Source organism: Taeniopygia guttata, chromosome 3 (assembly GCF_048771995.1).
Source record: "Taeniopygia guttata chromosome 3, bTaeGut7.mat, whole genome shotgun sequence".
NCBI lineage: Eukaryota > Metazoa > Chordata > Aves > Passeriformes > Estrildidae > Taeniopygia > Taeniopygia guttata.
The window spans coordinates 69,725,087-69,741,323 of NC_133027.1; the positions used below are offsets into that span (position 1 = coordinate 69,725,087).

The following is a 16,237-nucleotide window of genomic DNA, read 5'->3' on the forward strand; positions in this document are numbered from 1 at the left end:
CAAAAAACAAGCAATAACAGAAACCAAACAACTGCACCACAACCAACCAAACCACAAAACAAAACAAAAAAGACCAGACCACTGAGGACTATAAGATACCTTCTGTGACATTAATACTGAACTGAGAATTACCTGGAGACAACATATCCATTAATCTGTAGAAATTTCAGAATATCCTGTGCTTTTTCTCTGTCCTTGGCTTTTTCTTTGGCTGTGAGTGTATCATAAGGAACAAGAAGGGGATGGTTGCCTCCTCCTACTATGGAGTATCAAGAGAATTAAAAATTAAAGAGTTATCTGTTGACATAAGTCCCAATATGTAAAAGTACTATCACAGTAATAAAGAGCATGTTACAGTAAATTCTAGTCTGAAATAACAATATACTTGTATGTTTCTTTACACAAACTTTAAAAAATATCCAGATAGAAACTGAGATATGGTTACATTGTTCTTACATATTTGCTGCAAATACAAGCTAAAAATGCTGAACCTGTTGCAAAAAATCCTTAAGGAAGAAAAAAAATGCTTAATAGTTAAAAACATGTATTATAACTACAACTTAATTTAATGAAACTGGAAATATTTCAATAAATATTACATCATTTCCTAAGAAAACCTATATATAAACAAATATATAAACATACATTAAATCCCACTTTTAAACATTCTAATGACAGGGTTCATCAAGTTTAGCAAGATACACAAGTATCTAAAAATATATTAAAGTGATACAGTTCTACTTTATAGTAATAAATTAAAGACAGAAAATTAGAATACATAATTCAAATATGTTTCACACTAGTATCCAGCAGGATTAAAAGAATGTTGCAAAACCACACATATAAAGAATAAATTTCATTGTATTGCTTACTAAAATCTGATGTATTGATATCTACTGCATGTAGATATTTAATTTGGAAAGAAAATAAAGTTTCTATTTTTAATATAAATATCTGCATAAAAAGCAATGTTCTTAGGAGTTCAACTTCTAAAATAATCATCGCATAACACAACACAATGAATTCCTATGGCAATTTCTCTGAAACCCCAGGAAATTCTAGGGGTAATGATAAGATTTATCTCGGAAAAAAAAACCCACTAAAGAAAGTATCTAAAAATAATAATCATTTTTCAAAAGAACAAATTCCCTGTAGAAAATTTTGCAGACATACCACTGGATGATTTTTTTATGTACATATTCTGAATTTTTCAATTAGTTCTGCCTAAATCAATTTAAGTACAGGCAAGATGAAAACTTAGTGGGCAATTCTGATGGTGGATGGTTTTTTTTGTTTAATCTAGATTTGTCTTAGGAAATAGTGTTTAACATTGGAATGATTGGATTTTATTCTCTTATCACCAACACTATGTAATTGTACCACAGGACTGTTAAAGACAGCAAAACGCACATAAATCCACATTATTCTTCTCTTCTTTACACATGGATAAAAAGATAAAAAGACTAGCATATGAATATACTGTAGGAAAACCCTCAGAGTTTTTGAAGGCCAAGTTTTGCTCAGCTGACAAATTCATCTACTTTTCATATACAAAACCTCTCCATCAGAAGGCTGTCCTTCAATCACTACTGCCACCTCCAGCCTTCCCATGCTGCACAACACCTCAAACACTGTACATTGAAGTGCTTCTCATAGGCAAAATTCTTCTTTCAAAGCTGTGAAATGCAGTTGAAATATTTAAATATCTCAATTTCTGTAGCCTATGACTTCCCAAACTTGACCCATCCTGAGGCTACTTATCCTGAGGAAGGTTTTACAGAAAAGGAATAATATAAAAATTATATTAAGGGGAAATATAATTAAAGGCATGGAAATATAAAGTGATTATCAAAAATACTTCCAGAGAGAGCTTTGCTTTTCTATGAAACCTTAACTGATATACCTTTCCTGGAATTTTACAAATTTAGACCAACTTTGGTGCATACAATATACAACTAGACACCTTCAGATAAGGTAAAACCCTAGCTTCAATAATTTGCAACTGAGACAACTGAGAACTTGTTTCCTCCATGTGCCAATATAGTGCTATTTGAAAAAAAAACAGCTCTAACACAAACAAATAAATGCTTTTAACACAGAGGAAAAACTGTAAATTACACAACAGAAAAAAAATTGTTTAGGTAAGCAGAGATCATGAAGCACATGCAAATTATATATGGAATCAAGTATCTGCTCTAGGTTTTCTCCCCATGTCAATTCAACATATGATATGTGCAGTACTTAGTAAACACCTTTCAGATCTACCTGCAATAAAAGAAGCAATACAAATGAAATCATAGTCATAGGGTAATAGTCTGAAAGATTAATGCTAGAAGGAAGATGGATTAATATGCTTAAATTTATTTACAACCTTTGTGTTTCTTTCACTTGACATATTTGAATTGATAAACTACTCAAACAAGAACAGTTACAATGGGTACTGTTACAACATTCAGGCACTAAAAATCACAGTCAAGAACAGATACTTCACTGTTTCTTCATTGTCAATTTAAATTTGCTGTTCCTTTTTCTTCTTTTTAATGTTTTCTGAAATGCATGACCTAAGGCAGTCAAAGAAAACATAAAATGTTGTAAATACCTATAGTCAACATTACCTTTTGCTTCAAGCTCCAGTTTCTTTTTCTTTGCCCATATGTTATGGTAGTTTTCAGCCATCATCTCAGCCATAGCCTTAGGAAAATGGAGAGCTTAGTGATGTCAGCTGCAATGAATAACTCTCAAGAAGGACAAGTTCCTGGTTGATATTAAATAGCAAGTTTTGTTCTTGGGAGTGTAATACACTGTAATGGTTCACTGAAAACAAGTTTTTATTGGAAAATACATAGAATTTGGATAGAATCAGCATGGGTATAAGAGTCAGGAACCTGGTGCTGAAGAAGTCTTATTGCAGAAAATAAAGAACCACAAAGAGGAGAATAGTCTGGAAATAGTACTGGAGTGTCAGATGGGGGACTTCATTCTGAAAACAAGGCCCTAAAGAGCCCTCTGAATGCACTGTCCAGGGAAAGAGAGAACAGCAAGCCAGAGGACTGAATCAACATTGCTATTGCTGGCTGTGGCAGACTAATTATGAACTTATGGATAAAGCCTCTTCATGGATACTGTGTTCATTTGTGTGACCATACTGTTAAAACCACCAGCCACTTTAGAGCATAAATTAGTCTATGTATTCTCCCTATAAAACAAACTTATTCAGACTGATGTACTAGAAGGTAGACCTCAAACTGAACAAAACAGACAAGCTCTCCAGTATCTACCTAGTAGGAAGTGTTTTTACATGAAACAACTTTTTAAACTCACCTCTATTGTCCTCCTGGTGGTGTACCCTCTAATTGTACAGTGGTGGAATTTACTGCAGATTTCACTTTACATTTCTTTCATGAACCTACAGAGACCTTCTCATCTTCAGTAAGAATTTTGAATAAGGAGTATTTCTCAATATCAATTTATTTATTTGTGAGATTACTCACGAATTGAGAAAGTTTTCAGCCGTCTTATCTATCCACAAGACAATCTATTTCATAAACTTTTTTCCAGTGAATAAATTATGATACATTTCTGTTGTGTATGGTAGGTGCCCTCTGCCATGCACACTCTGATCCTGGTATTTTGATAATCCCAATTAAGACCTTAAAAGGATGCACAGTAGTCTGTGTTTTCATAGCACCTAGCAAAGCAGAGCACTATGAAGATGCTTTTGGAGCAAGACCTAACTGCTCATGGAGCTAGATTGTGACCAGGTGACTTAAGACCAAAATGAAGAGTATTTTGCAGACTTACCGTTTAAGACATATTCATGATTCTTGCTAGCTAACTCTGAACTCCAACTTGAAAGATATTAAACATTTTCTAAAATGCTCAAAATTACCCTTGGTAATTTTTAAAACTCAGATCTCATTAACACTCAACATGTTTAAATATCTCCTCAATATCTGCATCAGAACAATTGATAGATGAAATTGCATTTTAATTAGATTTGTTTAGCTTTTAAATAACAGATTCTGAAGCTAGTTTCAAAGACCTCTCTTCATAGGGCAAATGAATCATAAAGCCAACAAGCTCTGCCTTATAACTAAGGGCTACAAAGGAAATACAAGTAATGACAACAGTTAGAGGGTACAGCATAAAAAAGTAAGCAAGGGACTAACAGAAGTTCCAATGCCCTTTCTACGTGACTTGTGACAGGATGGTTATTTTTAACTGGGCTAGGTTTACTGCATCACGATATTATGATGATGGTCATATTATGAGTTGTTTCCTGAGCATTAAACAAAGTCTTCAAAGCCTTTAAACTATACTGAGTTTATACAAACATTACATGTCATAATTGTAAGAAGTCTTTGTCATCAATTTGAAACAAGAACATAATGGTAGAGGCAGTTATTCACCTATCAATGTCATGAACTCTTTGGAATGATCAGCAGTCTACTGACAGTTAATTGGCAGAAAATTCTTTTAAAGCTAGTCAGCAATCTAAAACTGTCAGAAGTATGGAACTGGAAACTGCAAGACAAAAATCAAGGAGTGGAAATCCAATGTGAGAATTTGTTTTAGAGGTACAGTAGAGTACGTACTGCACAGTTAGTCAATTAATTTACTACCACTGCTTGTTTGCACTATGGCAAAGCTCAGTATGGGCGAAGTTAAGCATGTGTTTCAGGACTCAATTGTAATCAGCTTTGAACGCCATGCTGCCATCATTAGACTGGTACAAACGCTCCTGCTAACTAATTTAAAGCTATTTGATATACGCCTACAATCCATTGCAATTATACTCCCAGGAAATTAGTAGACTGTAAAACCTAACACCATACTCCAGCAAAAACCATGAAAAAAAATCCTATCTAATGACAGGAACAGGCCATAAACTAAAACATATTGGTCCAAATAACAGCAACCTACTGACACATCTGTTAAAATCCTACCCTCAATTGCTTCATTCTGTATACTCATCCTTCAGTACTTAATGGTTCCTGATTCTTATTCCTTCAGTTTAGAGTTAAAAAGAATGTTGAAAAAAATGGTTTGTAAGGATGATCAAGAAAAGAATGGAAAACAGAAAAATTTTATGCTCTTCTAAACAGGTTTCTCTTCAAAATGGTAAATGTTCACAAGGTGAACTGGGAAACTCAATCCAGGACTAAAGAAAATTTTGAAGGTTTTCAACATGAACAATGTTTTCTAAGCAACAGTGGATCAGAGAGCACTTGGTCAATGAAAAAGACCAAAAAGCCCCCACCAAACTCAAAGCATAAGAAAATAGGTAATATTTGGTACCAAAATTTTTTAAAATAAACTAGCAAAACAGACAAAATTAAATTGTAAAACAAACCATAAGCATTTTAGGTGTTTCTGACTTACATGTACATCTCTGGAGAGGGTGACATTGCTCATGTCAATTGCTCGAGGAGTGTAACCATGGGCTGTATCTACAGAGATCTGAATGACAAATCAGTAGAGTTATGCAAGCATTTAATACAAAGAAGTTAACGTTAATAAGATACTGAAATTAAGAAATTTAAAGAAAAAGTCACTTGTAGATCTCTAGAGAGCAAAAGGGTCTGTTGTGGCCCAGCTGAAAATATATCGGGGGTGGTAAACTTCAGTGAGAATTAGGTGAAGGGCAACAGAGTTTTTTCCCAAAGACAGATGGCCATCAGACACAAATCCCTTTCATTTAAATACAAATTTCACTTGAACTCATTTGGGGTTTGAACTTACTGTAGACGAGGATAAAGTTATGATTAAATCTCTGCATTATCTAAAGATTCTTTTTTTTTTCTCAATAGGCAAAATCTCATACAATCTAGTTTAAGGTGAATTCAGGCAAAAATAAACTTTTAATTTAGCTTTTCAACCTTATTTCTACATTTAAGACTAGAGCTTAGAAACAGTTATCTTTTACCTTCAGTCCCTCCTTGCCATCTAGAAAATATCACAATTTTTTTTATTCTTTGTTTTTACTGTTGAAATTTGCCAGAGGTTTCCTCATGACACTGACAAAAATGGTCAAGGAGGATAAAAAGCAACAGAGGTTTCCTGGATGACAAGCCACTGACACAAGAATTATGGCTAGAAAAGGGGCATTGACAGGCTTTTCTCTATGGATTATGCAGTAACAGGTACCTCTTGCTTTAAAAAGAAGCGTCCAGGCTTTTCCTCAATGTGTGATATTATTTTCATATGCACATATACAAGCGTATAGAGCCCAAAAAGTTCAAAGGCTTCATTTCAAAAGGCAGCTATTATTAATAGAGAATAGGACAAGGTTTATAGGAAAGCAGCTTCTCACTTGACTGGTTTGAGATATGCGACGCGTCCGATTATACAGTGCCATGGAATCTCCTTCCCGTGTTCTTTCAATTCGCCATCCCCATGCTAGCATGGTTTTGAGTGATTCTTTGATTGGCCATCGATAAATTTCTTTCTCCTAGAAGAATGTACATGCAATAATTAACTTGTACAGAGCAAAAATTAACTATCAGACTCTTTCCTGGTTATACTGAGATGCAAAGAAATGTGCTGAATTCATCCATTATGGCTCAGGGTTATTGAAATGATGCAAATACATCATATAGATACTAAAACGTTTATTTGTCATTTCAGAGGCAGGGAAAAGAATTCTGGTCCTGCAGGAAGATGATGATCTCATGTGCTAATAGCATGAAATCAAGGGTTGAGCAGAAATTATCAGGAGTGTTTTATCTGCTACATGAACCAAAAACCATAATCACAGAATCATAAACAAGTCTGTGTTGGAAGAGAACTCTGAACATCTGCTTCTACCTTCTGTTGAGGTCAGAAAAGGTACCTAACTGGGTTATCAAGATTAGGTTATCTAGGTCTTGCTGTGTCATGCCTTCAACATGAAGGTGATTTCACTACCTCTTTTGGCATGTTATTACAGCATTTAAACTGTCAAGATAAGAAGGATTTTTAGAAAGCATTTCTGCTAAAAAAGCGTACAGCCATTGCCTCTTGTTGGGTCACTGTGCACTCCTGTGAAGAGAATACATCCATCTTCTCTGTAATTAATGCTTAGAAACCAGGAAACCAAGACCATATCTCCAGAAACTTTCCTTTCTTTAAGCTGAAAAAACCCAGTTCCTTCAGCATTGCTTCATTTATATCAAGTTCTCCAGATGTGGTTTTCTGCTGGAGACCAGACAAAGCCTAAACCTAAGTCTTCACTAAGCAAGAGGGCATTCCTGTATGATCTTACTGGCAGTATCACATTTTGTCTTCACCATAAATTATGCCATGTAGATTCAGCTCTGTGAGAAAAAGTTTGAGTGGCCTATTTATTATACAATTAAACCCTTCTATATCTTCTCAGGATTTTGAGGAAGGCAACACAGATTAGTTGACATAGTGTAAATATTTTTTTTCTTAAAATTATGAAAATACAAGGCAATATTTTCAGTGATATTTTAGCAAACCTGGATCAAGTATGAACAAATCCCTTACCTTTTCAGACAGCAACTTATATTGTTTCATTAATGGTTGCACCTTTGCAGATTCAGAAAATGTTTCACCATAGGTCCATCCATTGGCAAACTGAAAACAGTAATAAGAAGGATAAAACAGGGAAATGCAAAAAATTATGAAAAATCCTTTCTACTGGTAGAAATTAATGCTTCTGCAGAGATGTCCCCTTGAAGTTTTCTTTCTACTATTTTCTCAAGCAATATTTATATTATTTACAAATTAAAATATTAATCATGCAGCATGCCATCTTTGTGCAAAATAACAATTACTAAAGTAACCATATCAATATATTTTTCTTTCAAAGACTTTTATAAAGAAGAATACTGTACTACATTTGAGAAGCTATTTTTTTTAACACTGGACAAATAAAATGCACAAAGGAATAAAAAAGATAAAGTGATTATTAGGTTAAAAAAAAAGAAAATTCAGGTCCATAAAACTGTTAAACAATTACCAAGTATATTTACTCAAAATTCAGCAAAAAAATTATGAAATTATTAAACACTATTTTGAAATACTCATTTAAGAAACTTTGACATAAATATCTTTCAAGAAAATAGTATATCTATATCTTACCTACATAGCAACTTGTAACATCATGAAAAATAAGAACATTCATAATAAAATATCTTAAAGATTAAATTGCTTCAAATAAAAATATGATTTTGCTTTAAGAATGTAGATTTTACCTTTTCCATTGACCACTTGTCATGAGCATGTTCTGCATATTTGTTAATGAAATATTCTAGCTTTTCAGGGATTGTAATGCTAAAAGTGAAAAGAAGAACAACATTATACTACACAGGCTAAAATTGAATGCTTTTGTTGTAAAGAAAACTTCAAAATAAATAATAAATAATGCACACACCCTTTCCTGTGCTCTTCTTTTCACATACAGTTTGCTCCAAGGCCCAATTAAATCAAGGAAGACATCTGTATTATTTCATGGACACTGAATGAAAACCACAGCTGTTGTAGGAATTTGACTTCTTTGAAAGTGTGTGCAGGGAAAAATCAATAATGAGATCAAGCACTAGTGATTTTTGTCCTGTATTTTCTTAGTATTAGAGCCATAACTACAACCTACAGTTTCAGAAATACGGTAGTAATTTATTGCACATGTCCATTATAAACTGTCTAACAATCCTTTTTGAATCATTATCTATTTTATATATTAAAAATATTTATCAAATATCAGTTATTTACTTCATCAGCATTGCTACAAATGAAAGGGAACAACTACTTTTGATCACTGATGAAATAGAAATACCTTCCCACCTAAGAAAAAGGATTTCAATACGAGTAGTGTTAGAGTGCCATCTACTGTGAAATAGAAGTCTGGATTTTCAGTCTTAAGGTGGAAAAAGCAGAAATGCAAAACCAAATTATATCAGAGTAACAGTTTGCAAGTACCTCACATACACACAAAGGTCAGAAAACATTCATCCAGCACTGCCAGGTTTTTATTGTTTGAAGGATTGTATTTTGAGAGAAACTCTATTAATGCTATAATACTTCAAATAATTTCAGAAATGCAATAAAATTGGAAGCACACTAACACCCTTTTATCTATGCCTTCATACAAATAGGTCCAGTACTAGTAGGCAGTGCAAGTTAAAAGAATTTAGGATAATTTGGAGGTTACAATGATAGCAGCAGTTCTGTCTTTGTCTTGAAACATCACAGAACTGTTGTCTCCTATAGCAATGAAGTGACATATAAATTAAGTAATATCATTTGCTGATTTTTCCAAATCTACTCCAGCTACCTATATTTTTTTTTCTGAAATGACACCATATAAATACTCAGTAAAATGATAATACAATATTCTTAGGAAATCCTTCACGTATTTTAACTACATCTTAGAAAAATGAAATAAATGGTCAATGATTGAGATTGGATTATGACTTTTACTGCAGTATTTAGATGTGATTACATATACAAACATGCTTTAAGGAAGGTGACAGTACCCTGCATGCAGAATGTTATTATAGGCAGAAAACTCACAGGGGCAAGCGAAGAAAAATTTTTAAACAGGATTTTTTAAAAATATAGTCCTTACTGTGCTTCTGTTAGACTATTATATACAAAGGGAAATGGCACACTTGCTGTAGTCAAAAATCAGGGCAGAAAATTCCTATTCAGATATGTGATTTGTCTGGCTAATATACTTAAAAAAGCAGGGTCAGAGCCGGGCTGCCTAGAGAGAATGAAGATTATTCTGCCCAAATCCCATTATTCCTATTTTATAAGATTATATGAAGGCACAATCAAACAATTTTCTGGTACACTGTTATTCACACAAATATGAATTAGTGTCTTGACATATGTTAATAATGACAAGGATGATGTAGACTTATGAACTTTTTCAGCTTCTAAGAGCATGCTGGTTTGTTTGCAGCAGACATGCAAAGACAATTGCATAGTTCTATCTCCTGAGTAAAAATGCATTTAAAATATTCCAAGTTGACCAAGAAATTAATGATGTAATTTGCTAGTTATTGCTTTACTTGATTTAAAATAAATGCATAAATAAAAATATTTATATCTCCATTTTATCTATAAAGTAAGCATTCAGAAAAGAAGATTTAAATTCACATCACACCAAACAACAGACTCCCCCCCCCTCTTTTACACATTAATGATCAAAAGCACCCCAGGTGCAACAAATTCCTTACTTTGAGGTATCAACAGGTTGAGGATTAAAGTTCCCATCTGAATCCATTGAAGACTGCTTTTCCATCATATTGACATAATTTGATTCCATATAATCTGGAGGTAAGGCTCCTGCAACTGCACTCAGACAAGGCAAGGCCAATTTGAACAGTTCTTGTTCATACTTCTGTGGAACACACAGAGGACAGAAAGCGAATAGTGAAAGGGAACTGATGAAACTGATGCAGCTGTAGATGAAAAAGCAGCCACAGAATGGCTTTCTTACTCAGTGTGCAACTGAGTTTTTGTTCTGAAAATAAAGAAAACTGACTGTCCAAAGCAGGAAGCAAGTCTTAATCTTGCTCAAGTAAATGGGAAAGTGTTGACTTCACTGGTAACAACACTAAATATTTTTCAGATGCTGGGAAGACAGCACAGCAGAGGAATACACACAGCATTCCTTAACACTTAGATTTGAAAGTGAACTCATGAAATTTAAAGCAGATTTGTTAAAAATAGTCACAGAATGAACAATAAATACGTACCAAGACATACTATTAAACTACTGTATAACACACAATTGATTTAAGGGTGCTGAAAGTACAACTACTAAACAGAGAAATGCACAGATCTGTACAGATATATCTCAAGATTATTACTTTAGTGCTATAATATTTTTAATCAGGAGATAAAATTTTATACCTACATTAAATTAGAAGCTATAGGAGGAAGATTTAAATTTACTAAAGCCTGTATTTATTTCCTTCAAAGTGCATCATACAGTGTTGATATAAGCTGGGTAAAAATTACAGATTAAAGAAAAAGGTTACACAGTAAAGATTTTACAGTAATAGATGGATACTAAAATTACTTACCTTTTGAGATAAAGCATCAAAAATACCCCAGAACAATTTTCTGGATAAATGAAGTTCTTCTTCTGACGCTGCACCAAAGTTACCCCATCCACTTGGCAAACAATAATACTTCCAGCATCTTTCATAATGATTTGTCAGCAACTGAAACAGAAAATATTTTGAAAGCAAATAGAAATGTAACTGCTGAGGTTCTTCCATTCTGGCACTCAAACATTACCCAGACGCTACCAGAAAAATTTCTATACTTTTATTAATAAGCCATGTTGTATATATATTTTTTAAATCGCTGGTGCATATACACCCAGAATGAGCAGCTTTTTTATCTTTGTTTCAATACCAATTTGCAAAGCTTTTTTTTTTTTTTTTTTAATATTGCAAGTCACAGTCAGTAAAGAGCTGACATGATTTCCCTTTTTCGAGTCTGAACAAATTTCAAGTTGGAAAAATGCAGACATTTATAACATAAACTTGTATATATGCATAAGTAATGACAGGAATTAAAAAAAAACAACAACCCATGTCTGATATGTAGAAGCAAGGATTCTGATAGCCAAAAATATAATCTTCATACTGCATTGCTCTTTTACACTTCTAACAGGTCAGGAAAAAAATCCCAAAACAATACCTGTAGTACATTTGTATATCTTCATATTTAAATAATCTGTTAACATTTATTTACCATTTAAATGAAAAATCCTTTCTACTGGTAGAAATTGTTGGATGACTAAAGAAAAAATGCAGAGAACTTAGATGCAAATAAGATGTAAATAGACAGAAGTTTTATCATTTATGTAAAAACATAGAAGTCTCAGAAATATGGACTCTAAGAGCTGAATATATTTTAAACATTTTTTTTAACTATATTCAATTATGTAATGGCCAGACAAATTTGCTTTTGGACCACATGTGGAAAATAATATACATGAATATGTTTTTAAACTTAGTCAAGAGAGTAAGGTAGGTTTAGTCTTAGAGAAATCCCTGATGAAGCACTGAATATTATTTCAGAGGAAATAAAAATGAGGCAGTCCTACTCCAAAATGTCTGAACTATATGGAATACAGGAACCGCACCATAGATTTGAATTTGCATGCTGCTTAAACCTGAGGCAATTTTTAACTGTAGAAACCAGCAAATGTATTCACAGTAGATAGCACTGTATTCTGATTTGCCTTCATCATTTTCTCCTCTCCTCCTATTCAAAATTACATTTTCAGATGTCTGATTAACTTACAGCTGCCTCTTTACATTACTATAACTGCCTTGCCAGCACAAGCCCATGAGGAATGCACACTACAGTACTACAATACTTTCAAATCAGAAACACAGCAGATATGGGTAGGAGTCCCTTGTTAAATCACTTGAAATCAGTTTATTGTCAGTGAAATCTTTTCAAAGTTATAGGTCTATCTTCAGATAAAGAGTTCCATTTCTTCAGAAGTATTAGTCTTTTAGGTCTCAAGGGACAAAATCTTTTGTCCATGCTAACACCATGGTACTCTTCACATCTGTATTCTCACAAAGCCTGACTAGCCAAAAGGATCCAATTATTATTTCCTTACTGTTCAGTTCAGCAACAAGGGCAGCTCACTGCAGTCATGACCCTTGGTATCATAAAATCTGTTCTTTTAGATGAACAGATGTCAAGGAGCTGGATTCTTTCCTTCCGCCTTCAAAAAAACAAACTTCATAGCACTAAAGCCATACAGGAAGTGCCAAGTTATTATTTGGTTTTAGCAACACATAAATTGCCATAATGCATTAGAAGAGTCCCCTTCAGGGAAGTATACTAAATTATCAACTGTTTTTCTCACAGACATGGAAGAATGGCTGCTCCAGAATCTTTAGTTTTATTGAGGGTTTCTGGGGGGGGGGCGTAACCCAATTTTGAAGTCTTTGGCAGGACTTCAGCAGCAGGCCCTGGCTTTGAGATTAACAATTTAAATTTCTCTTCTTACATCAGAGTTGCAGATGTGATGATGTGTTTTTAAAGCATAAAAATATATTAAATAATGACTGTTGAAAAACAGTAGGGAAGGTATGGAAACAAAGCTTTATTAAAAGTGGTGATGATGTCAGGAATCTTTAAGGAATGAGTCAGCTCCAAAAGGAAAAATTCATTTTTCTTATGCATTAGGAATCAGAATAAAAAGATACAGCTAAACTTTTGGGAGCTGAAAACAAAATGCAACGTTATTGCTAAACATTATTACTTAACAGATTTCCAGGCACCACCAATAGAGAAAGAGATGTTTTTCCAAGAGCAAGGACAACCAATGCAGAGGCAAAAAGTACAGGCACATACAAACTATAAATTGTTATGTTTTGTACACTGGATTCTGCACACTGCCCACAAGGATTTTTCTATTCTGTTTTCACATGGGCTGAAACAAACAGGAAATAATTAAAGGAGAGCAAATATTAAACCCAGACTTCATAATTCCATGTGGATGGATGTAAGTTAGACTTAAGTTCTCCTAAACCAACAATTTATCCTTAAAAACTACGGGCTTAGATTACTGCAGAGTGGAAATAATATAACAAAGATTACAGAGAATCTTCTCCATGCAACTATTTTCTTTCTCATTCTGTTATAAAGAATGCTGATGAATACTAATATTTACTTTTACCTTGAGAGGCATCTTTGCATGTTCATTTAACAGAGGTACATCAAATACTAATCTCCTCAGCAAATGCTGCATCATGGAAGGCCGCAACTGCCTAAAAGCAGACAAACCATTTCAAAAGGGTGTACCAGCAAAGTTTCTTGTAAATAAATGATAAATACATTAAAGCAACATATCAGCTCTATGCTGTTAAAATTCTTCAAATACATAAAATAATATTTTCCTAGTGGCACTAGGGTACTAGGGGTCCAGAAGAAAGCAAATAAGTGTGTACCAAAGAAAATATTCTGAACAAGCTGAAAATCCAATGCTTCAAAGAAGCCAAGAAAACATCTGATCTATAGAAGAGAAGACAAGGGAAAAAAAAAAAAAACAACTGAATTTTAATAATGTGTATTAAGATCACCATGCCAATGAGAAAAAAATATAATGTTAATTTATTGTAATATATCTCAATGATTCTTAAAATATCTTAGAAATTAATGAAGATGTAAGAGAACTATCTCTTTAGATGTCCTAAACAATTCACAGCAGTGGGCACCAACTGGAAGGACAGAAGAAGTTGTTAAAATATAAATTTTAGAATGGCATGGACATTAAACCTTTCCAGATAAATAGTAAAATCTGGTCAATTCTATTGGTCCCTATCAATGCAATATATATATTAAATGGTCATATCAAATACCATCTAATGTAATATATTTTTACACTTTTTTTTTACAGCATTATAATATAAATGTCTGCAATTTCTGGGCACATATCCACACTATTAAAAAAAAAAAAAAAAGTCATGGTGAAATAGTAAAAAATACCAAACCAAATCTTCTGGTGAACTGATAGCCTAAATATCAACTGTAACTAGAACTTGAATTAATATTTGCCTAGTCATCTTTTCATAACTGAGCCTTTCAATTTATAAAAAATTGGATAATAACCAACTGGTTTTGATCCTGGAGAGACACAAATAAAATCTGCCCAAAGCTGTTCAGTAAAGAGACAAAACAACACTAGTCATTGATTAGGATTTCAAATGGAACACACCGTAAATAAACCTCTACATAGAATTAGATAAGTTATTGAATATCAACCAGAAATCTGCACAGCTAAAATTATTTAAATGGGAATTCATTCTATGAATAACTCCAGAGCTTTTTCTTTTTGTGTTCTCTCAGTTAATCATCAAGGTTCTAATTTAAAAGATTTGGTGATGTCAGAATAACTGAGGACTGAGTGAATGAGAACTGAGGAATGACTGGTAATTAATAAAACTGCAAATTTAATACAATATCTTAAAAACTATGACAATCACCTTGGGGGGGGGGGGTGGATCTTAATTAAGTTACTGGTGGCATAGTTCTGCATTCCTGTATTATAAATATCACTAATTACTTTATCACTTAGCATTCCTGTAGAGCCAGTAGTATTTTCTTACCCACAGATGGACAGCAAACACTCTTCAATAGAATCTCGCTGAGCTTTGGTAAGAGAGCATCCCTTTGAGAGTCTGTACACAGTGTGTAATAGGGAATCGATGAGGGAAGCATGGTGCTCCGTGCCAGCAAACAGAGGAGCACATCTGGTCAAGAGAGGCAAGACTGCTGTGCAAAGGTATCGATTCAGAGCCAAAGCCATATCTGTAGCACTCAAAGCAGCCTAGAAATTAAATGGGACAGAAATTAGACTTGTCTTATCAGTGTTGTTACAAATGCAAAGAAATTGCTGGTTTTGCTCTGCAGTTATAAAGGGGGAAATTTCCAAAACACAGAAATGAGGATATGATACCTACTGGAGGTAGATGCCTACCTTCTTCTTTTAAAGTCTCATATATAGCTTTTGTTTTGTTTTTAATAAACAAAAACAGTAAATGTGGCCATTCTAAAACAAAGTAAATTTCAAGATTGTATTGAAGAATGTCAGAGTTGCTAAACAGAACACTCCAAAATCAAGTAACACAAGCCAGCATCTTTTTGCTATGAACAAGGCTAAATTCCATGTGAGCTAAAAATCCTCATCTGCTCTTTCCTAAATATCTGGCAGAAAAGGACTTGGGGGTATTGGTCGACAGCTGAACAAGAGCTTGTGCCCAGGTGGCCAAGAAGATTGCTGGCATCCTGGTTTGTATCAGCAGTAGTGTGGCCAGCAGGCAAGTGATCATGTCCCTGTACTCAGCATGCCCAGTCTCCACTTTTGGGCCCCTCACTGCAAGAAGGACATCAAGGTGCTGGAGCATATCCAGAGAAGGGCAATGGACCTGGTGAAGGGTCTGGAGCTCCTCCTGTGAGGAGGAGCTGAGGGAGCTGGGGCTGATTAGCCTGGAAAAAAGGAGGCTCAGAGGAGAACCTTATCACTCTCTACCACTGCCTGGAGGAGGCTGGAATGACGTCAGTCTCTTCTCCCAAGTAATGAGACAGAACAGGAGGAAATGGCCACAAGTTGTACAAGGGAAGGTTTCAATGAGATATCAGGAAAAAAAATCTTCACAGAAAGGTTTGTCAAGCATTGGAATAGGCTGCCCAGGTAAGTAGTGAAGTCATAATTTCGGAAGTGTTCAAAAAACCCAAAATATATAGT

The 16,237-nt window shown here is 34.1% G+C and overlaps 1 protein-coding gene across 11 annotated transcripts in view; it reads right to left on the reverse strand.

Annotated features, from left to right (window-relative positions):
• Nucleotides 1–16,237, reverse strand: part of RYR2 (ryanodine receptor 2) — a 370,524-nt gene that overhangs the window by 90,505 nt on the left and 263,782 nt on the right. For 7 of the 11 annotated variants that reach the window (XM_072927080.1, XM_030268231.4, XM_030268230.4 and 4 more), the window contains 10 exons: nt 15,099–15,319; nt 13,670–13,760; nt 11,040–11,180; nt 10,188–10,351; nt 8,199–8,277; nt 7,489–7,578; nt 6,314–6,451; nt 5,383–5,460; nt 2,616–2,691; nt 133–259 (listed from right to left, as the gene is read on the reverse strand). In XM_072927080.1, coding sequence (XP_072783181.1) covers nt 133–259; nt 2,616–2,691; nt 5,383–5,460; nt 6,314–6,451; nt 7,489–7,578; nt 8,199–8,277; nt 10,188–10,351; nt 11,040–11,180; nt 13,670–13,760; nt 15,099–15,319 — 1,205 coding nt within the window. The remainder of the gene's footprint in view (nt 1–132; nt 260–2,615; nt 2,692–5,382; nt 5,461–6,313; nt 6,452–7,488; nt 7,579–8,198; nt 8,278–10,187; nt 10,352–11,039; nt 11,181–13,669; nt 13,761–15,098; nt 15,320–16,237) is intronic. The other 4 variants (XM_030268235.4, XM_030268232.4, XM_072927083.1 and 1 more) reach the window with 1 other exon arrangement.